Below are 23,512 nucleotides of genomic sequence, written 5' to 3'. Positions count from 1 at the left end.
TCAACTCACCAGGAAAGGTAGACATGCCATATTGCTTTCATTTGTGCAACTCTTTCTTTCAGATCTAGTTTCAGTGTGTCTGGAGGAAAGACTGCGGGTGTCTCTGGGTAGGGTTAGCAGATGTCAGCCGGTTTCATACCTTCACCTCAATATCGGTGCAGCAATTGCATTTTCTGGTGGATCTTCTTCACTTAGGGGATCAGACAGGCATGGTAACTTCCATATGAACTTCCATCATTTGCGGGGAAGTTATCTTGAGCAATCGAATTAGGGATTAACGCCGAGAAACCCGTTGAAATCAGCGAGTGTGGAAATGGAAAAAACGCGCTCAGAAGCAAAACAAAATTCTGCATTTTTGATGTGGCGTTTTAAGTACTCTATTAGTCCTCGAGCCTGCCTCCAGCCACTCAATTCCATTCACTTTATTTTATGACTTTGGCAAAAACAAGCCAGTCTGAATGGCTCTCCAGAGGGGCAGTGTTAACAAGCTCCTGCATTTCAGGGTTAGCTCCACAGCCAGGCTATCTGTGTTGTTTGCAGTGGAGGCTCGTCCATGAAAAGGTGGCTGTGATCTGGAAGCTGCAGAGCCCCAATAATCAGGTCAGCTCACCTCACGCTGGGCTTGGGGTCTCGACACTGGACCTTTTGTTGAACCGGCCTCTGCTTTAGGATGAGGGGTCAATTTACTTTCCTTTGCTCTCTTGGTCTCTGAGACCTTTGGGTAAGGCTACAAGGGCCTTATTCATCAACAAAGACCTTTACGGTGCTTAAACTCATTGTAAAGCCATTAGATATTGGTGTATTTAATGGAAGGTTCATATTGCACAGGGTGCTTGAGTCATCCATTCATGTCAGAAGCATTGGGCAGAGATCTTTCCATGCAGATGTAGAGCTCTATGCAGGAGAGCATAGGCATCAGTAAACTAAGGGTGTTCTTCTTAGTGTGTGATGGGGTGGAGGTGGGGAAGAGGTTCAGCTATCGTTGGTGAGTCCAGCTTTCTCTGGACGGAGCATTCTCACACTGCTATTTAGGAGACACTTTGTGGAGAAGATTTCCATACGAAACCAGAATGAAATTTGGGGAGAACAGGGTGAATCTACAGCATCTCAATTAGTGGAGATGGAACGCTCTTTTCTGTCGGAGTGCCGCTTTTTGATTGAGACGGCTGGAGTTTTCCATCAAAATCTTTCCTAGGTAAAACTGGGTATTGGCAAGGACCTCACGATACGATACGTATCATGATACATGGGTCACGATGCGATACGTACCATGATACATTGCGATACGATACATATTGCGATACATTGCAATACTCTACGTAATTTACTGAAAATTTAAAAATAGATCTGAAAATACAACTTGCTGTGTACCACCTGGGTAGTCTAATATGTACATCACATTATATTGATAACTCACTAACTAACAAATTGAGTCAAAACTATTTAATTCAAAGGGATTTGAGGGAAATTTAAGGACATTTTAAATCTGTTTAAAACGTGAATAATTTTATGTATCGAAACGAGGGGCTGGAAAATGGATACAGTATCATGGAAAAAAATATTGCAATACTATATTATTATATATACTAATACTGATTTTTTTGCACAGCCCTATTCCTAGGGCAGAAATTGTTAAATGTTAAATGACTCCTTTCCTCTCTCTTCTTCCTATACCAGTAGCACCAGGCGGCCTGCCAGACACATAGAGCTTTCCTCTGGTAGCGTGTTAGCACCAAGTAACGTCACTGTCAAGCCTTACATGCACACTCATACACACAAAACTTGTGTTATAGCCAGACATGGCTATAAAGGACAGTCTACAATCATCATAACCATCTTTATTATAGTAAAAAAAAAATGTGTAGCTTAGAATTACAACATGAAAATGAGAGTTGTTCTGACAAATAACATGTTACTACATGTTAAATATGACTTATATATGTAAAGCAAGCCTCAACTAGCACAATTGGAATAATCACAGATAGGCAGTATTTTCGGAGTATGTATTTAAAATAATTTGTACTTTTGTATGGCGCCCCGGAGGTGAAATTATGTTTTTTATTTTTTTAGGTTTTTAGTTGAACTCGCGGGAATGACATGGTGCTGAAAAGGCACACAGCACTATATTGTTGACTTAGCTGTAGCTGCAGCGGCTACTTCTCAGTCCCAGACATAATGATCTCGAGTTAGTAAGTTTCACCTCCGGGGCTCCGTAGTTTTGTGTATTTTGTAATTTTGTATTTTGCAGTTGTCAAAATTCATAGTGTGATTTGTAACAAGATACTTCTGAGACACTATTTTTTGTATTTTAAAAATATCAAGATGCTTCCTCTCATTTATTATGAATACAAAACTATTTAGAAAATGAAAAAGCTCTTGCAGAGTTACTTGAACAACATAAAGTCTCATAATTTTTTCTTATTTTCGTGGTGGCTCTCTTTCAAGTTGATATGAGATATTGGCTAGGATTGTCAATGCTCATGGGTGATAAGAAATCAGTGTTTCAGAGATGTTGAATCCTTTGTCATTTATCTTCACCATCATTTCACTTTATTTTCTGCCATGGAAATCATAAGGGAGTCATTATTTATTTATATGATCACATCTACGTTCAGGAATTTATTGAGCATCTGTAGCGCATTCGTCTCTAGTGGTAAAATCCGTGGTCAGGGTTGATTCTGTAACACTTCTGAGGCATTTCATCTAAACTGTGTTGTTGTCATTTGCCTTAGGTGTTTCTAGTAACTTTCTGCCTCTATGTCTCTCTGTCTCTCTTTCTTGCTATCTATCTCTTTGTAGTAGAGCAATGGAAATGGAATAATAAAACATTCAGACCTCCCAATGATCAAAGCAAACCCCTTCATTTTATCCCTGAAATGTCCTTAATTTCTCCATTACATAAACATTTATTATCCATTAAAAATAACATAGCTTTAAAAACGTAAGCTTAGTATCAAAAGTAAGGGTTGACTCATGGAGACACTAGTAATTAAGGGATTTTTCATGCCTTTTGTGAAGGTTTACAGGGTTATTAATGAGTTATTAATGGGAAAGGTTCCTGTCTCCCTGAATTTAATGTTAAATTAGAAAGTAAGGAGTCAGGATTAAGGGGGTTTTGATGGGGTCTCCTCCATTAATAACTCCCTTAATTAATTTTGAGGGGATTTTGCATGAATTAAGGGGTGAATGAATGCAGTGGTTCTCAACCTGGGGTTCGGGGACCACCAGGGGGTCCTTGAGGGGGTTCCAGGGGGTCCCCAGCAAATTGATGAATTGTTAAACTTCAGCATTATTGCATTTACAAGAAGTTAACACGATTAGAGAATGTAGAAGAATGACTGTTTTGATCATAGTTTCACTGTTATCTCTCTACCTACAATACAGATAGTCATGGGATTCTGGACAAAATCATATCTGACAATAAAAATATTCTCAGATTTGGGTCCAAGAGACAAAAGTCCATGGTCCTTGATATGAAAAAGGTTGAGAGTCACTGAATTAATGTATATGAAAAGTTATTTTAAGGGATTACTGGTTCGTAGACATGACGATATCCTAAGTATATATGAGTATCAAAGTATGTACGCCATTGTATTCTATCATTGTCTATGTTATTGCCAGTAGGTGATGTTTGTTTATGTTTTTTAAACCCGTGTTTCTTCTCTTTGGCTGTTTCTGCAGCTGATCCAGGTCTGTCAGTGGATACCGACGGTCTGGCCGAGGCTCAGAGCGGAGCTGCACCTACAGCTGAAGGTAATGAGTGTGTACAGATGTTAATTACCAGCTGCACAAACTGACTGACAGATGGACTCTCTCATCTCCATCTGAAGAACAGCAGAGATCGCTGCTCATGCCAACCACCCACTTGTATCCCAAGCAAACTGAAATGTAAAAGCTTCCATGAACTGGATACAGGTTGGAATCACTAGTGTGTTATAGAAATCAGTGCTAGAGAGGGACAAAATGGACATTTATTCATCTGAAGCAGTGTTTCTCAACCTTTTTCATATCGAGGACCCTAATTTAACACACATTAGGGCCACGGACCCCCATTTGATGAGATTTTGTCTCTCAGACCCAAATCTGAGAATATTTTTATTGTTAGATATGATTTTGTCCAGAATAGAGAGATAACAGTGAAACTATGATCAAAATCTAGTCATTCTTCTACATTCTGTAATTGTTCTTTTAAATGAAATAATGAAGTTTAACAATTTGCTGGGGACCCCCAGGAATGCCCTCAAGCCCTGGTGGTCCCCAGACCCCACGTTGAGAACCACTGTTTTCAAGAATATTCCCGGCCTCCAGGGTTCACTCACAATCTGATAAATCCTTGGAAGCCTGTTTTTCATTTCTGCTTTCCCATTGATCTGCCTGATCTACCATTGGTTCTCACTCTCTCTCTCTCTCAGGAAATCCTGCAGTGAACTGAGCTCCCAAACTAATTTTTTAAACCAACCATCACATTTTCAGCTTTCACCATACTTGACTTATTGTGGGTGAACTGCAAACCAGGGAAGCAATTGAGTTCATTTTTTTATATTAGCCACCCAAGAATTTCTTTTTTCTTCTTTAAAATTCTTCTAAGACATGTTTGCTTTTACCTAATATTGTTGCTTTTAATTTATATTTTGTTATTAGCATTATTTCTTAATTTCATTGTCTTTTAGATTATTTAATTTTTTTCTTCCTAAACTACTTCTTCAGCCTAGTCAATCAACCTTTTTCCCCCCTTCCTCCCAGAAGACGATGTTATAAAATTCATAGTGACAAGCCGGCCTCTCGGCCCCGTGTTATAGAGGTAATTAATGGTGTTCAGAGCAACATTAGAAAAGGGTTGTTAATGGCTGTGCTCAAGTCAAACTGTATATAACCTTCTGGCTCATAAGATCCCTGTCTCCTAGCTTAGCTCTGTCACGGAGCACGGTGGGTGTTCAATGCAGTCTCCTGGCCTATGAGCATAAATCACGCTGTAATTTAAGGAAAAGCTTCAACACTGTTCTGGCAGGGTCTGTTTAATACCAGAGTAGGAAAATGGAATGGTTCAACGTGGAGACTATTTGTGTTGGCCATCAGTTTTCCGAGTCTAGGGACCAAAATGAGCAGTAATAGTTTTCAAAGGGGCAGGAACATTTGGCAACCGTTATTTAGAACAAATGGAAATTCTGTACAGCTCTCTACATTATTAGTGTGTGCTCAATGAGAGTCGTGTTCGTTCATTAGTTTGTTTGTTGTGTGTGATACTTTTCAAGGTGCATATCTTAGTAGCATTACGGTAAGCAAGTTACTCTCCCTCTGCAACTCTCTCTGCACATTTGGCTAGTATAACCCTTCTACTCATTCCAGTTCTGTGGTGTGAGACTTATTGAGGTGCATTGGGTTAATTTAATGGCGGACAGAATCCTTCGCATAAGTAGAAGCTGTTGGAAATCTGTAACAAAGTTGGCAAAATGTAAGTAGTCATGTAGTCAACGTCATCAGTAGGGAACAGTGTTGGGCAAGTTACTGAAAATTAGTAATAAGTTACAGTTACTAGTTACTTCTCTCAAAAAGTAATTGAATTACTTTACCAATTACTGCATAATAAAAGTAATTAGTTACTAGGGAGTACCTTTTGCGTTACTTTTAAATGTCTGCTTCAATTCTCTTATTACACATAGCTATATTATTTTAGTGTTGCTGTGGCACAGTGTGGGACAAGACAACTGTCAAATTTTATCTATAATTGTACCCATTATCACTATGATGAAAAGTAAGTAGTGGAACAATAAAACACAATAGATATGTTTTGATAGGCGTATTTATTGTAGCCTCGACAGGCCTTCAAATCAAGCATTAGTACACTGGGTGGGCTAAGTTACCGCACCGGTAGCAGTGTAGCCAACTCTTTTCCAAGGAAAGTAGCTATTGGCTGCTCAGAAAGTCGCTAGAAGTCGCCAGATGATGTCATACGATAATTTGCATATCAATATATAATGCTGCACTTGTTATGCACGCCGCGGAGTAGCCCGTTTTATGTAATAGAAGTGCTGACTCGTATTAGTTAATGCTTATTAAGCATTAACTAACCCTTAATTAATGTACCCTGATTGTTAAGTGTTACCTAAGTAAGTAAGTACAGTTTATTTATATAGCAGCTTTCAAGAGCGAGTGTCACAAAGTACTTCACAAGTTAACAGAAACAATAAAACAATAATAAAAATAATAAAAGCAATGAAAAATAAGATATATGATATAGATATAGTGTGTGGTTGCCAATCTAAAGTCCAGAGGAAGGCTATCCCAAAGCCTCGGAGCCACAGTGGCAAAAGCCAGTCACCCCTAGTTTTAAATTTTGAGGGATGGTTTTGAGTCCTTGGTAAGATGACCTAAGAGTTCTGCCAGTAAAATGGGGGGACAGGAGTTTGTGAATATAAGATGGGACTTGTTCATGAAGTAATCTAGGTAACTGGCAATATTTTGAATTCAATCCTGAATTTCACAGGTAGCCAGTGGAGCGAGGCCAATACGGGTGTGATATGAGCCCTACGGCTGGATCTGCGTAAGAGTCTTGCTGCGGCATGTTGAACATGTTGTAATTTCTCAGAAGCTGATTTGTTTAGACACACAAAACAAAATGAAACAAAAGCATGTATAATGATTTCAAGTTCATGATGAGACACAATTTAGAAATGTTTCTGAGCTGGAAAAAGCAGAAACGAGTTAGCATCTTGACATGTTGATCAAGGTTCAGGTGCTGGTCAAAAACAATTCCTAAATTCCTGGAACATGATTTTACCTAGGTTGATAGAGGACTCGGTCAGTCCTTGGATGCCAAACTGTCAGGCCAACAACAAGAACCTCGGTTTTGTCACAGTTAAGTGCAGCTTAACAGTCCCGCAAGACAGCTAACCTTTCTAACTGATTAGGTTTGAAGGAGAGGTAGAGCTGTGTATCGTCTGCATAGCAATGAATAACAATTACCATAACAATTCTTCAGTAACTGATACATTTAAAGTGACTAATGATCTGACCTAGGGGAATCTTGTGTATTGCAAAGAAAATAGGACCCAAGACTGAGACTAACCCTACATAACCTAGCCGCCACCACCAACCTTAGACCGTCAAAGCATACAAGGAAAACTTCCAAGAAAACCATATTAGGTTTAGGTAAGGTTAGGTAGGTAAAAAAAATGGAAGAAAGCTTGGGCAGGCCAAGTCAAAGAGGGAGCCCCCACCGGGACGGCTGAGGCTGTGCTTGTAATAGGTGCCGGGACAAGCAGTGGAATGGACAACGGACAATAGACGTCAGTAACATGGACAATGACATACAGATGAGGCAGAGAGAGGCAGAGAGAGGCAAAAGTGGCGGAGACATGGGCCACAGTCAGCACTGATGTCCACAGAAACAAGGGCAAGTAGAAACAGCATCCGAGATGGGACTTTGGCCAGCAGTAACGACCGTAGGAACTAGAGCAGCGCCCACATCCACTGCCAGGTTTAAACACTGTACCAGTGTCTGGGTAAGAGGAAAGACAGATAGACAGCCACACACAGACACACGCACACACAGAATGAGTCTAGACATGCAGCAACCAAGAGGCAGCCCTATGCTGGATTTCCAAGATTTCCAGATTTTTATGTTAATACTGTCTAAGCTAAGGTAGGAGGAGAAACTGGGTCGGACCTGAGCTAAGCAATGCTATGGTAGGCCATATGAAAGTGAGAATAAACAGGTTTTCAGTTTGGATTTGAAGATTTCTACAGAGGTAGCTTCCCTTATCGTAGTTGGTTCCAGAGACAGGGAGCTCGGTATGAGAACGCTCTACTGCCATCTTGATTCTAGGGACAGTAAGGTAACCAGCATCCTGCGACTGGGCACCTACCCTTTTTCCCTTAATTGAACAAAATTCCCCCTGCTAATATAAATTTATTATTTTATTTTAGGCATTCTGAATAGTTACTAAATACAAGAAAAACAATTTGAGCAAATGCAAAACACAAAGAGATCCGTCTGCACAGTGCACTGCCCCTTCTCTCTGTCCTCATATCTCACACTCCCAGTGTCAGCGCACTGAGCAAAGTTTAGTGTGGTGCAGACAGAGCTGTGGACGGAGCCAATGATACATACTGTATTTCCTCTAATAGTGGCCGGTAGTCAATTAAAAGCCGGGTCTCTGATAATGGCCAGGGCCGTGGTCGACACGAACAAATAAAGGCTGGCCCCAAATACAGGCCGGGAAAAAAACAAAGGAAAAAACAACGGTGGATACCGGTAAACTCCTGGTGCCTGTTATATAATAAACGGCTACCTAACGAACCCCAACAGAAGCAGATCAGAAAACAAGGAGGCTTCATACTAAAATATGAGCAAATATACTTATCAAACAGAGGGAATTAGAAATAAAAGCCTTTAATGTAAGCCTGCTTCCAATAAAGGCCTGGTACCCTCTGCAGTTGAGGTAAATAAAGGCCAATATTAGAGGAAATACCGTAGGTATCGGTTAGTTTAATAAATATGTTACTAATTGAAACTTGGATCAAATTAAGCCTGCCTATTGCTAGCTAGCTTGATGCTGCTGCTAATCATGCCTAACTTAACTCAGTAGCCCAGATTCTCTCATTTGCTTAAACGTAGACTGTGACAAGGACGATTATGTGAAAACCCCATTCATTTTATCATGAAGAGGGGGCACATGCACACAATTTGAGCACAAATTGCGGATTGCACTATTAAAGTCAGCGTTGTCCCTGTCATGCTCTGTTCCCCACTACTCAATGCCTGTAGTGTATACACGTACACTACATATGCATAATGCCTGAGCACATTTAAAGCACTAGCGCACTTGTATATTTTTTGTTCACCAGTTTTAGGTGTAGTTTTAAAGTCATTGTTCATAGGTGACGTTGGTTGATGAAATTAGATTAATTCTTCAACGACTAAACCTGTGTGGTTGCCATTTGCTCTACTTCTACACAGTCATTTCTTAGACTAACAGGGTGGATAGGTCCAAGTAGACCGGGCTTTGGAGGGTTGCCAGAGACGAGGCTTTGAGAGGAAGCTGCTTTTCATTACCTCTATCTCTTGGGGATAGAGCCAATCAATCAAGCACTTTAGCCTTGGTATTTGATACAACCGTGTCACCACAAGAGTCCCTTACAAGTCACAAAGTAGTTTGGCTTTTGACCAGGCCTGATGATGTCTGAATCCCCCCAAGGATTAGTGGAACTGGGCCCAGTTGCAAGCATGCTGCCTTGCAGCTGGGGCAAGATTGCATTACAGACTATATTAGAATGGCGATTGGAAAGAAAGTTTAAGCTAATGATTCCAGATAATATGTACTCACGCTGCCCAGTGAAGTTTCGACACAAAATAGTGATGTAGTCCTCACAGTGACACTTTTCATTTTTCACCTCCTTCAAGGTCTTCCTATTTTGTCACTTTGTCGTACGTTGCGGTGCTGACAGAGGTGCAGCCAAAGTGTATAATACTCTGTCAGCACTAGTCATTTGTTTTATGTCACCTAATCACCACTGCAAGCAAACAGTCAAGCCGCTTTGAATCTGCACACCAGCTGTTTTATCTATCCTTCCCCTCCCTGCGCTCGCTCGCTCATTCACTCACTCGCGCAGAGGGAGCTGCGTTACAGCCTTAAATGAAGGATGAAGAAGTTATAATTAAAGAGCTAAATGGTGACATTACTCATCTGTGCTTTTGCGGAGAGCGCTGCTGTGGCAGGGACGAGGAGCTGGGCACACATCTCTGTTTTTCCATTGCGTAAACTCCCGAGGCCGACTGCTGCTCTAGATTCAGATGGTTCGGGTGGCTTAATGGCTCAGTGTGTGTATATGTGTGTGTGTATTCATTCAATTGTCTATCTACTCCAAGCATTCCTTCCTTATTCCCTTATACAGTAATTTGTGTAGCGACCAGGTGAGTTAGCAGGGCCTCAAGGGTAGGGTTAGGATCTCCGAACATGATAGTGATTGACTGAAGAGCAAGACAGATTTGATGATTACATTACAATATTTTTTGTAGTGATTATAGAAAATGATCCCCAAAAATCAACACAAACTCTGATACATATGTAGTTTTGAGAACGGTCCTAAATGTGGCTTTTGGGGCTCATACCAGTGTAATATTTAATGAATGAGTAATTATACAAGGTTGGGCTAATGAGAAGCTTCATTTTTTCAATCCCCACACTATGTAGAGCAGTGATTCTCAACCTTTTTCATATCAAGGTCCCCTAATTTAGTCCACATTAGGGCCACGGACTCCCATTTTGATGAGATTTCATCTCTCAGACCCAAATCTGAGAATATTTTTATTGTTAGATATGATTTTGTCCGGAATTCCATAACTGTCTGTATTGTAGGTAGAGAGATCACAGAGAAACTATGATCAAAATAGTCATTCTTCTACATCCTGTGATTGTGTTCACTTGATTTATCAATTTGTTGGGGACCCCTGGAACCCCCTCAAGGACCCCTGGTGGTCCCCGGACCCCACGTTGAGAACCACTGATATAGCATACATACATATAGTACAAATGAGATGTCAATAAGAGGGGCCTCTGCTGCATTCAACTGCTATTTTCCTCATGCTGTTTCTCTCTCTCTCTCTCTCTCTCTCTCTCTCTCTCTCTCTCTCTCTCTCCCTCTCTCTCTCTCTCACCTGTGATTGTCATCAGTCTGAATGACAAAAGCCAATCACCAGTGTTTTGAAGCCATGGCTTCAGGATAACAAGAACCATGTATCTGTCTGACTCCAAGGCCGTTTCAAGCAAATTTGTTTGAATCAACAGCTGGGCAGCAGCCAACAACCTTTTGTGCCTCAAGAAAGGGGGGAAAAAAAAAAGTGCTGGAGTAATTTTCCAATTGGAATATTGAATGGCACCCTGCCCACTCTCCTCTTGGCCTGCTAATGCTGCTGCTTTTGTTCTGTCTTGCTTTTGTTTTTCCTTTCTCTGTCCCTGTATTTCTGTCTTGTTCTCTTTCCATATCCTCAAAGGCCACTTATCCTCTTTTTTCTTCATCCGCTATCATCTTCACCCACACTCACGACTTGCCAATTGTAGCTTTAGTTCTCCAAAGGGCAGAGCTGATCTGGAGGCAGAAGTAGCCTCACTGGTTGAGTTAAACCTCAATGGTTGGAGCCAAAGAACCACAGGCTTTGGAAGTGCGAGTTAGTAGTGGTGGGATGAATGATTCTTTTAACTCAATTCTTTCGGGCTCTCCAACAGTTGTGAATTTGTTCAGGAGCGGTTCATTTGATTTACCTTTGTGAAAATGACAATTTTGTATCCAACAGCATCACAAAACTTTGACAAAACTCTTTTGACCACTTTTGGCACTGCGTATGTGGCTGCATGATTCATTCAATCCGATACAGCAACTAAGTGGTTTGTTCAGTCCATTACAACAACTGAACGGTTCCATCAGTGTAAAGGAAAGGACGACTCAGCAACTAAGCTACTAACCCATATATTTTGCAACTGAATGAACTGAACAACTTATTCAGTATCGCGCATGCACCATGAGGTAGTATGCTGTTTGAGAGTCATGTAGGAAGTTTTAGAATTTGAGTTTGTTGTGTCTGTGGTCGATGCCTATTTTTGGATCGACCCATCCCGTACAGAAAAAAACACATGAATTTCCCATGTGATAACATGATTACATGTGGAAAATGTTCCAGAACCACATGTGGAGCACCTGAAAATGTTCCAAAACCACACATTTCACATAGCACATGTGTTCCACGTATTGCCCATGTGAGGTCATGTGTTTCACATGTGAAATTCATGTGGTTTTTCTTTAAGGGATTGTTCAAATGAATGCTCAATCATGAATCGACTCATCACTACAAGTTAGCTAACTGGCAAACTTAAATGGCAGAGAAGGAACAAGGTCAAAATCTAAATAAAAGTGTAACTGACAAAGATTTATTTTTTTCATTCATTCATGATCTTGAAGGGTCAGCAGGGTCCTATGTTCCCCAGATTTACATGGCACATAATGGGAACATGACAAAGGGTCCTATGTTCCCAGGGTCTTATGTTCCCAAGGTCCACAAAATAATAACCACAAAATCTAGATTTACTTTTTTTATTTTGTGGTCCAAAGGCCACATTTACCTTGCTGTTGAAAATCTCATCAAACCAAATCATCAAAAATAGAACATGAAACGGGTCAAATTTGACCCGAACACAATAGGAGGGTTAATGTGTGTTAATAGAATATTGAACTGGGGAACATAGGACCCTGGGAACATAGGACCCTGGGAACATAGGACATTGGGAACTTAGGACCCTGGGAACTTAGGACCCTGGGAACATAGGACATTGGGAACTTAGGACCTTGGGAACATAGGACCCTGGGAACATAGGACATTGGGAACTTAGGACCCTGGGAACATAGGACCTTGGGAACTTAGGACCCTGGGAACATAGGACCCTGGGAACATAGATACGCTCCCTACCTAGCTATAGGCTAGTATGGCTAGTTTGAACTTGCAAGGTCAGCTAGGCTAACTAGCTAACCTAGATAATTTTGTATGGCTAGACTGACTTTTTCAAGGAATAGTTCACCCAAAAATGAACATTTCGTCATTATCTACTCACCTCCAAACACCGGTGAAGTTTTTACACATGACATAAAGCGAGTTAGTACAGCTCCATGTCAGCCAACAGTGGCTGGGAACATTTCTTTAGAGTTCCAAAAAGGGCAAAAAAAACATCCTATCATAAAATGGACCATAAAATTGCTCCAAACAGCTTGTGCAGCATCATCCAAGTGTTCTGAAGCCAAGCGATGAAATACAAAGGAAAGATGAGATGAAACTTTATTGATTCCTGTGGGGAAATTATTATTATTGTTATAGGGCTGATGATAGCCTAATAGTGAAGAGGTGAGTTTGTAATCTGTAATGACAGGGCAGACTGTGGCCAACATTCTAAGACTGTGCTTGTCCTTGGCTGCCCCTTTTTGTGTTTTGGTGTATGTGTGTGTGTGTGTGTGTGTGTGTGTGTGTGTGTGTGTAACTCTCACTATCCCTGTTACTACTTCTTCCCCCAGGCCATTGACTGTAAATAAGAATCTATTCAGTCCCAGATCTTACCTCTTAAGACTGGAAAGAAACAGAACTCTATTCAGGAAGGAGGCTGAGCAAAAGGTCAGGGTTCAGGTTTGACTTGGGTCATTTGTGTTTACATGGGTCTATTCCAGCAACACAGCAACAGAGAAGGTTGACATGGCTAAGAAGTGGTAGACTATGTTAGTTCTTAGTCTCCGGCGCAATGGATGTTATTGTATTTTTGTAGAGCTGCAGAGCATAGGGCGATATTGATGAGTCACAGTTCCACACCACTTTGGCTGTCACAGGCTCCATTCAAAACCTCAGCTGAAAGTGTCCCAGTTCACATTTTCCCCCTCACATGTGACAGATCTGATGTTTTTCTAAGCATGGGAGTCACATTTTTTGAATTCCAATCTGGACCACATGGTACATATATTGGTACAAAATTGGACCCAGAGGCACGCAACCTACGTGTGACTTGTAGTTGAACACTCAAGTTTGAGACACCTTTTCTCTTTTCCTTTTCTTGTAAGCTCTTCCACCATCCCCCAACGTCTCTCTACATACTTCTACCCCCTCTACCCCCCCCCCCCCCCCACCAGGAGAGGGAGTAGTGTGAGTGAGGAGGGGAAAGGGAGGGGGGGGGTTATATGCTGTGATATTTCTCACCTCTGTTCTCCTCTCACCCCTGTCAACTCAGTGACTTAAGCCTATAGGTCAATACATCCATGGCACAAAAGCTACAGTTTACATTTACATCACAAATGTATTTTTGCAGTGACACCAATTGCAATGATCACTTTGCTGAAGAATTGTATGACACTTAGAGTCTGCGTTAACGATTGCATGACCTAGGCTCTAGAGGTGGAAAGTGCCAGACAGCACACTCACTACAGTACACACACACACATACACACACAGTTTCACCAGCTGGCTCTATGCACAAGGTGCTATAATGATGCCAAAATGCTGAGCTCTTGTTTTTCTTTCCATGTAAAAATGCAAAGAATGGAAGGAGCTCTTGTGTTTCAGAGCAGGGAAATTTGCCTCGTGGCTGCATGTCAAAGTTGAGAGTTATGTGAGCATGTTTATCAGATAAGTCAAAAGATACACAGAGAATTTTATTTATATTGACCTGTGAAGGTCTTAAAGCACCAAACTTTTACTTGACTTTTACTCTAAGAAATTATTTTTGGGTGGTTTGCTGTTGCCCTGACAAGAAAGCCTAGAAGTCAACAAGGTATCAGTGGTTCTCAACGTTCCCCAGCAAATTGATGAATTTTTAAACTTCACCATTATTTCATTTACAAGAGGTTAACACAATTATAGAATCTAGAAGAATGACTATTTTGGTCATAGTTTCTCTGTTATCTCTCTACCTACAATGCAGATAGCCATGGAATTCTGGACAAACTCATATCTAACAATACAAATATTTTCAGATTTGGGGTTGAGAGACAAAATCTCATCAAATGGGGGTCCGTGCCTAATGTGTACTAAATTAGGGATCCTTGATATGAAAAAGGTTGAGAATCAGTGGTCTATATCATCTTGAAATAGGATGACTTTTGCCAGAAATCGGGTTATATGTTTTTACTTTGCCCCTTTCCTTTCAAAGAAACTTCAGCATCATAATGTAGGCTATACAGATTTTTTGATAAAATGTTTGTGTATTTAATGGCCAGTTTAACTTGATAAATGGACTAAATTATTGTTATTGTTGTTATGTGGCAGGGTGGCATTGTGAGTAGGGACATCATCCTTCAACCAGAGCTCCAGGGATGTTTCTCTGTGGTTGACTTTATTCTTACTATATTAAATTAATCAATCAATTCTCAAGATTCTTCCTGAATCAATTTAATGTCCTGTCCAAACAAAACTCTACAAAGCAAAACACAGCAGTCTCCTTTGGCTCTGCAGCACTTTTCTCGCTAAAACAAACATCCTTTATCTCCAGTCTTTCCAAACCAGGCCACAGCTCTGGTCAGAAGGGACTCTGCCAGGGAAAGAAAATGTTTGTTTCACCATGAATGTCTGCTTTACTTAATCCAGATGTCCTGACTGCATTGTTGGTCACCCAGAGACTGTTAAAACGCTGTGAAAATCACGGCAATATACCGGCAGCTGGTTGCCAGCAAGTTACCATGATAGCATTTACAGTAATGTTACTGTATGTGTAATTGCAGTTTTATCTCGTACAAGAAGAACAGGAGACATCACACCAACCTTAGCCTCTCTTCATTGGCTATCCATTAGTTTTAGAATTGATTTTAAGATTTTATTGATTACTTTCAAAAGAAGAAGTCTAGCTCCCTCTTACATCACAGACCTTTTAATCCCATACGATCCAGAGCGCAGCCTGAGATCCTCTGGCAAGGCCCTTCTGGCAGTTCCTGGGTCGAGGCTGAAGACATTAGGCACTTCACCTGATCCTTCTGTGCATTACCAAAAAAAAAAAGTCATGGTGTACAGCATATTTATGCTACTTATATGTCCCAGCTGCTGTTATACATACGTTAGGTCTGTGGAAAGTGGCATGGAATGGACTTCTTGGTTGTCCATTCCATCCTTGGTAGTCCTCAACCTCTATCTTCAACCTTCTTTTTATAAGCCTTGGTACAGTCCTGGGACTCCCAGCATTGCGGGACAGTGGAGTATCCTTTTCAAGTCTTGCAACACTTCTGGAAAGAAACGCACACTCATAAATGACCTCATGATGTGCTTACCTCTGGATGAACTCCAAAGCAATGGCTGCCTCTTCTTGGTACTCTAGATTGAAGATAGCAGCAGCTGAACTGGACAGACAGTGCGGCAGAGAACCTAACTTCTCTGCTGCACTGTCTGTCCAGTTCAGGTCCATTGGCTGGATGTGGACTTTCCCTTCCACGGTCAGCATCCACTGCTTTGCAAGCAGAACCCGCCTTCAAAACATGCACTTTGAGGCCTGTAGTCTTGCACAAGTGGAAGTTAATGTAACAATTAAGAAAAGTTGGTGAGTAAGTTATTGGGTGAAATCCTGTGGTGCTAGGCTGCTAAAAAGAAAACTCATCAGCGATTCTCAAGAGAATACAAGTGTGATTTAAAATTTGTTTTTTGTTCAAATTAGCCCAGAATTCTTTCCAAATGTGAGCCAATGTTGGTAACAGGCTCAACTCAATCACAACAGTGTTCTCTAGATAAATACACAGTTATGTAGGCAAATTAGCCCTTTGGTCAGTCTGAGAATGAGTGATCTTGCCAAGATGTAGAATCCACACAAGCTCGCTACTGTTCCCAGTCCCATTTGGGTAAGTGACACAACTATGGATACCGGGTTGTATGCTCCCATATAGACATTATTCTAGCAATCTTACCAAGAGCAATCAGCCTAGGAAAAGTACTCACAAAAGTACTCCTCCTTCTCTTGGAAGCAGGGTCTCATGGTCAATATCATCCCTGTCAGTGTCTCCCAGGACTATCCTGACTTCTCTCTTCCATCTGGAAAGCTGACTGTCAAAACAGTGTAGCACTTTTTCCCACTTTGCTGCCCAATATCAGTAGACCTGTAAATTTTTTTCCAAAGGTGTATCCTGTGGTATTGTGATCCAGAAGCCTTGATACATAATGCCTGTCATCCTTACAGCCTCTTGAATGCTGGGATTATATAATTGGCAATCAAATGAATCAGCTCTCTCCATTTTGCACAGTGGAAAGAGGCTGCCAGCCTGAAGATATACTTGCAGCTGATGTCTCTCAGCTAATGTGCTACTGAGGTTTCTGAATTTATGCAACTTCCCTGAGCACTGTTGGAAATATGTGTGCTTACTTTCAAACCTCAATGTCCACAGTCTGGTAAGTGGACCAAACTGAGGTGTGGATTCAGGGTAGTGCAGTAAGTAATGGTGTTTTTGATTCAGTGGCACACCAGGAAATATAGCAGCTCTTGAATTAACATATTCTTCGATGAGAGCTTTCAGGTAAGCTACTTGGTAAGCATGGATTTTTGGATTCAGTTACCATAAGAACTACATCTCATAGCTCTAGGCACAACTGCCAAACCTTATCCTCAACTAGTAGAGGGAGTAAGCAAAGCAAACACCAATGCACTGCATTTCCTTCTAGATTTTTACTGTCCGCCCTTACTTCACGTGTTACTGTTTGCATCACTGCCTAAATACTCAAAGCTTGATATGTTTCTATTCAGCTGAACATGGCTGAAGTGCTTCCCCACAGTAACAAGATGTTTGATGTTGAGAGATAGATCTGTTGAGACAACACCTTCGAAAAGGTCATGGCCCAAGAATTCTTTATTCTTTATTTGGATCCTCATTAGCTTCCACAAAGTGGTTGCTAGTCTTCCTGGGGTCCACACAAAAACAACAACAATAAAAAGACAATTTGAAATCACACAGTATCAACAACAAAAGGCATATAAGCCAAATATAAAGATCAGAAAATAAATGAAATGACTCTACACATAAACAATAAATAGCAGTAACCTATAATGTGGGGCTTTTCCACTGCATGGTACCGGCTCGACTCGACTCGACTCTACTCGCCTTTTTTGGTTTTCCACTGGCCAAGTACCAGGTACCAGGTACCATATTACCTAGTACCTGGTACTTTTTTTCGTACCACCTCCGTTGAGGTTCCAAGCGAGCTGAGGCGAGCTGAGGCGATACCAAAAGGTGACGTGAAAACACTGCAGACCACTGATTGGTCAGAGAATCGTCATCGCGACACGGGACGTATATGCTAACGTTAGCTACCAGGTTAGCTTACCCTCTTGCGTCGCCTTGAGCAGCCAGAGAGCAGTCTGTTGTCTCGCTGCCTTCAGCCTCTTCTGAAATAAAATCTGTCTCCTTGCTGTGACTAACAGCCACATACCAAGAATCAAAAACACCATCGCTTCGATATCCTCCATTGTAGCTGTGTGTCGCGTTTCATGCAGCGTCGCTATGACGACCAGTTTAGGGGGTGGGGCACATTGAGGGGGTACTATGTGCAGTGGAAAACCAAAGTGGTACTACCAAAAGCGAGTAGAGTCGAGGCAAGGCGAGGCGAGTTGAGCCGGTACTATGCAGTGGAAAAGCGGCAATGGAAACAAAAGCAAAAACAAAAGCAAAAAAATAAATAAAAACAAAAAGGTTCCAACAGCAACAACGCAATAACAGCTATTTGAGATTCATCAATTTTTGTTTTAGTGACTTTTTGAAAGAAAATGTGTTTTTGATCTGTCTGATGTTGGTAGGGAGCATATTCCAGGCAGAAGAACCTCTATAAAGAACAGTTCTCATCATACAATTTGTTCGTGGACTAGGTTCTACCAGATGACCAGTACTCACTTGACGTGTCATATACCCATGACAAAAACCAGTATATACTAGTAATTAATTAATGAATTATTATTCAAATTGGTATCAAAGTCACAATTCTGGTTTTGTGATAACGCCATTATTATCTCCATTGTTCTTTGGAAAGCTGTGATAGGCAGTGATAGGCTCAGCCCAACAGAGGAAATAGTTTGACTGTTCAACTGAGTGTCTTGGCTTCAGCAGATTCACTACTAGACAGTGAGAAAGTACAGACAAATGTCAACAGTAGCCTGCAGCCTAAACAGTTTTGTTCTGGTTATTTGTATGCTATGATTTAATTTGCAAGGGCTTCTAACTGCTGTAAGATGCCCCTAGCTGTATTCTGGTTGTAGCTTTCAGCCATCTCACTGTCATTGTCAGTATTATGTTCATAAATATGTAATAAAATTGTAAATGTCACTAGACCCCAAAACCCTCTACATGTCACCTCTAACCTTTAACACCTTGTGGTTCGCCTCCTCAAGGTTATTTCCTGGAGTTCCAGGAGCCGGTCAACAACATCACCCACTTCCAGGGCCAGACGGCCACGCTGCACTGCAAGGTGACGGGAAACCCGCGACCGACCATCCGCTGGCTGAAGAACGACGCCCCGGTGGTTCAGGAGCAGGGACGGATCTCCATCCGCAAAACGGAGGCAGGCTCCAAGCTCCGCATCCAAGACCTGGACACCACAGACACCGGCTACTATCAGTGTGTAGCATCCAACTCTGTGAAGATGATCTCAGCCACGGGGGTCCTTTACGTCAAACTAGGTAAGGTGTATGATCAGCCTGTCATTTAAGCCCCTCTCCCTTTCATGATTGGCTGTTTTTCCGTTGTGTAGTTTTGTTCATCCCGACTCACTGGTGTCACTGGTTTTCTGTTTTTTTTTTTACATGTATAGGCATATGTATTGATTCTGAAACCACATTGAGAATTGTGACAGCTCATTGGACTCAAGAGGTTCCTATTGATTGGTGATGTCATCAGTGACCCTCCCTCTTTTATGACTGGGTGTTTTTCTATATGTCTATATTAGGGCTGGGCGATAATTCAATATTATCGTTTATCGTCTTTCAGTGGAATCATATCGTGATGACATGAAGATATTTTAATATCGTGACACATTTCTGCTGTCTGAATTGATGATCACAAGCACATTTTACTTAAAAACTCTCATAAAATGAGGTATGGTAGGAATATTATTTGAATATTTCTGTTTTGTTTGACATCACACCTAACATTACCATTTGGTTCAATGAGATGAACATTAATTTGATTATTTAACATGATTTTGCATACATGAACCATATCATGATATATATTGATATGGAGAAAAATCCGTATGATTATCATGATATTGATTTCAACCATATCGCCCAGCCCTAGTTCCTAGCTGCATTAATAGCTATGATGAACCCAGTATGCAGGACTTCACTGATAAATGAATAATAAAAAAATTAAATGGCTATCAATTATGTGATGGGAGCAGGATATTGTTTTAAGTAACCAATAAGCTGTATTAGGCTTTTGTATTTGGTTTCATAGAGCCAAATAGCCTAGGTCTTGTTAACACTCTGCTTCTCTTGTGCTCCACAGGACAGGTACCTACACATGGCCCGGATGAACCGTAAGTGATTACCTTTCATACATCTGTGTGTGTGTGTGTGTGTTCTTGTATTTTTATGAGGACCAAATGTCCTCACAAAGATAGGAGGACGGGGAAAATCCTCCAAAATGAGGACACTTTGGCTGGTCCTCACTTCTAGAAGGTTTAGGGTTAGGATTAGAAGTAGAGGCCCATTCACATCTAGACCATAACAACTATAAAGATAACTATAAACTATAACAATACATTGTTCCTCAAGCATTCACACTAGAACAATATATGTGATCAGTTAGTTCCTCAGCAGACGAAGTGAACAGCTGATTTCTCTGCCTCTTCTTTCTTATGACTTTAATTTGATTGGTTGAAAATGTTTTGTTGAAAATATAGTTATCGTTTTGGATATGTATTTATAGTTATCGTTGTAGTGGGAACACAGACATGCAACTATCTTTATATAGTTATTGTTCTAGATGTGAATGGGCCTTAAGGGTTAAGGTTAAAGTTAGTTTAGGATTTAGGTTTAGGGTTAAGATTAGGGTTAGGTTTAGGTTAAGGTAAGGATTAATATTAAGCATGTAGTGGTGAGGGTTAGGGTTAGGGGTTATAAAATGCATGTAGTCAATGAACATCCCCAGAGGTATAATGATACAAATGTGTCTGTGTGTGTGTGTGTGTGTGTGTGGATGCAAGTGCATGCCAGAAGCTCAAAATGGGCTTGCATAGACATGCCCACTCACCATCATACCTCCACAGCCTTCACTGACTCTGCTATTTGTAATGTAGCCGGAGACTTTCTGCCATGCTGCACTGATTGATCCATCCAAACCATCAGGGCAGCAGACATCCAGCTTTTCTTCTCGCTGTTCTGCGGGGCTTGAGTCACCAGCTCAGGGCTCAGAATAGATTCCTTCACCAGCAGTCAGATGCCAGCTGGTGGTTTAGACTGTGCTGCTCTGATTCATGTCCTTGGCGAGACCGACTGTTTTTAAAAGCCTCTTCCAGGGAGCTTATCTCGTCAGCATGCTAACAGTATGACTGTCCATCTTTAACATGTGGTGTTAAACCTGCAATAAGCGATAGCAGACCTTATAACCAATCCTGAAACGTGTGCTGTGTGGAGATTTCATTGGGACATAATGATATAAACCAATTGTTTTCACCTCTTTTCTAAAGCTTGTTGTCAAAATCCGCTCCTGAACGTAGCTCCTCCGGTTCGTTCAGCAGCTTTTCATTTTTTAAAACTAGCTTGTCTCCTCCCTCGCTGTTTAACAGCAGCGCTCTCCCCCTCCAATTCCTGAAAAAAATCCGGTAATGGCGGAATCAATGAAGCAAGCGAGTAAACTTGTTAAACTAGTGAACTTGATAAACTAGTGAACTTGATAAACTAGTGAACTTGTTAAACTAGTGAACTTGATAAACTAGTAAACTTGATAAACGAGTAAACTTGCTACCTGCCTCTTCACTTGTCATTGTGGGATATGTAACCTTCAGCGGGAGAAAAATATGGCAGAGTGAGACTGGTAACTGGTGACACTTCTCCGTAGGTATGATTAGCTTAGCTGTTACCCTTTATGCATGGTCATTCGCTAGCATTGTCCTTTGGGGCCTCCGTAGTCCAGCAGCTTTGCTGTGCTTTATTTACAAATGTGTTGTGTTTCTTTCACCCTCTAGTGGTCGGAAAATTGCTTATCGCAGCTTTAAAGGAATAGTTCACCCAAAAATGAAAATTCTGTCATCATCTCCTCACCCTCATGCCAAATGAAACACAGGTAAAATTTGTTAGTCCATATAACACACAGTGAGGCTGCCAGCACAACTTGGTAGCAGCCTTCTCCAAAACAACTGAAGTCAATGGGGACCTGTTCTTTAGAGTTCCAAAACAAAAACAGCCAAACAATCACACTGTGAATAGAAAGACCTATACACCATTATTTGTTGCGAATCAATCAGCTGTAGTTAAGATTTGCACTAAATGATGGTGTAAATATACTGTAGGTCTTTTTGGAACTCTGAAGAACTGGTCCCCATTGACTTCAGTTGTTTTGGAGAAGGCTACTATGGAGTTGTGCTGGCAACCTCCGACAGAATTTTCATTTTTGGGTGAACTATTCCTTTAAAGACAGCATGTGGGTCAGAAAAAACGAGCTGGACAGCGTCTTCGCCAAACTTTTTATGATTGCTTCATGGCACTATGCTGAGCTTGTTCAGCAGATATTACAGAGCACAGACTCTCTCACAGCTAAGCTTTCTGTTCCGTCTCATTCACACCAGGCACGCACACACACACACACACACACACACACACACACGCCTTGCAGATCATGTCTAACATAACAGAGACTCTGGCCAACATAAATCACAGTCTCTTTGCTTTCCTCAAGGCCAGTCTGGTTCAATGGCCTTTAGTGTCCCCCATTAAGAACAAGCGCTCGCTCTCTGACCTGTCACCACATACACACATACAGTGAGTAAGTGAAAGAGAGAGAGAGAGAGAGAAAGAGAGAGAGACCACCGTAAGCGCAGCATAGTTTAGATGGGATCCCCCTTTTCCCAAACAAAAGGCCCCTTCTGGGTTGGATCATGCAGGCCCTTGCTTGAGAAGGCTGGCTGCCATCTTCTGTTTAAGATCCTGATTGTTCGCCAGCCACATTAAAATAAATAGCGCCAAGTCTGGAGGGACACTGACAGTAGCACTTGTGTATACACACACGCATGAACAGCAACTGACTGCTAACTGACTGACCGTCCATTTCCTACACTCAGAGAAATGTGGCCCATGTTCTCCTTTTTTTCCATTTGTTTGCATCAAATAGTTTGCCACAGAGACACTTTAGGGTGACATTGCTTATCACACACTAGTGTTGCTATATACAATCACTGGCCAAAATAATAGGAACACAGTTTTCCATGAAAAATAAAAGAGCTGTCACTAATAATAATATGATCAATAGTTCATTATGATTAATTGTCATGCTCATCAAAAAAGTGAGCCATAATCTAAATGTCCCAAAACAGTGTAGATAATCAGATTAAGAACAGGCAGCAGGTTTTGCTTATCAAACAGGTGACAGCTCTTTTATCTTTTATGCAAAACGGGTGTTCCTATTATTTTGGCCAGCGAGTGCATGTTTCGCCTGTTGCTGCAACACTATTGATGCATACATCTAGCAAAGCTCAAATCAGCTGTTGGACAGTGACACAGTTTCATTAAAAAGCGTACCTCTATGTTTGTTAGTAGATTTTGTGTTCTTCTGAAAAACAGTATGCAAACCAAAGGCCTAGGATGAATGGAAACTAGAATAATGCAGGCTTCATTATAATTATTATTATTATATTATTTTATTATAGTAGAACAGTAAGCTTGAAATTTTCAGTTTTCAAAACAGTAATAACTGAACTGATAATCTAATAACAGTACAACAATACAACTATTAGATGCAAATTATGGTTATGGTCATGATTTATTACATTAATAGGAAGATATTAACTCAACAGCTGTAACATAGCATATTT

At 41.0% G+C, this 23,512-nt stretch overlaps 1 protein-coding gene across 1 annotated transcript in view; it reads left to right on the top strand.

The window, feature by feature from the left end:
* The window catches only part of ror2 (receptor tyrosine kinase-like orphan receptor 2), an 88,365-nt gene that overhangs the window by 44,508 nt on the left and 20,345 nt on the right, over positions 1-23,512 (top strand). The window contains exons 2-4 of the mRNA XM_071528276.1: positions 3,682-3,753; positions 18,876-19,168; positions 20,189-20,232. Of these exons, the coding sequence (XP_071384377.1) occupies positions 3,682-3,753; positions 18,876-19,168; positions 20,189-20,232 (409 nt within the window). The remainder of the gene's footprint in view (positions 1-3,681; positions 3,754-18,875; positions 19,169-20,188; positions 20,233-23,512) is intronic.

This window comes from Centroberyx affinis, unplaced genomic scaffold, assembly GCF_046629955.1.
Source record: "Centroberyx affinis isolate AG114_WGS23_722 - 3 ecotype Tasmania unplaced genomic scaffold, CSIRO-AGI_Caff_v1 ptg001646l_1, whole genome shotgun sequence".
In the NCBI taxonomy this organism is placed as follows: Eukaryota; Metazoa; Chordata; class Actinopteri; order Beryciformes; family Berycidae; genus Centroberyx; species Centroberyx affinis.
The sequence above is the reverse complement of the archived record's forward strand: the minus strand, read 5'-3'. Positions and strand labels throughout refer to the sequence as shown.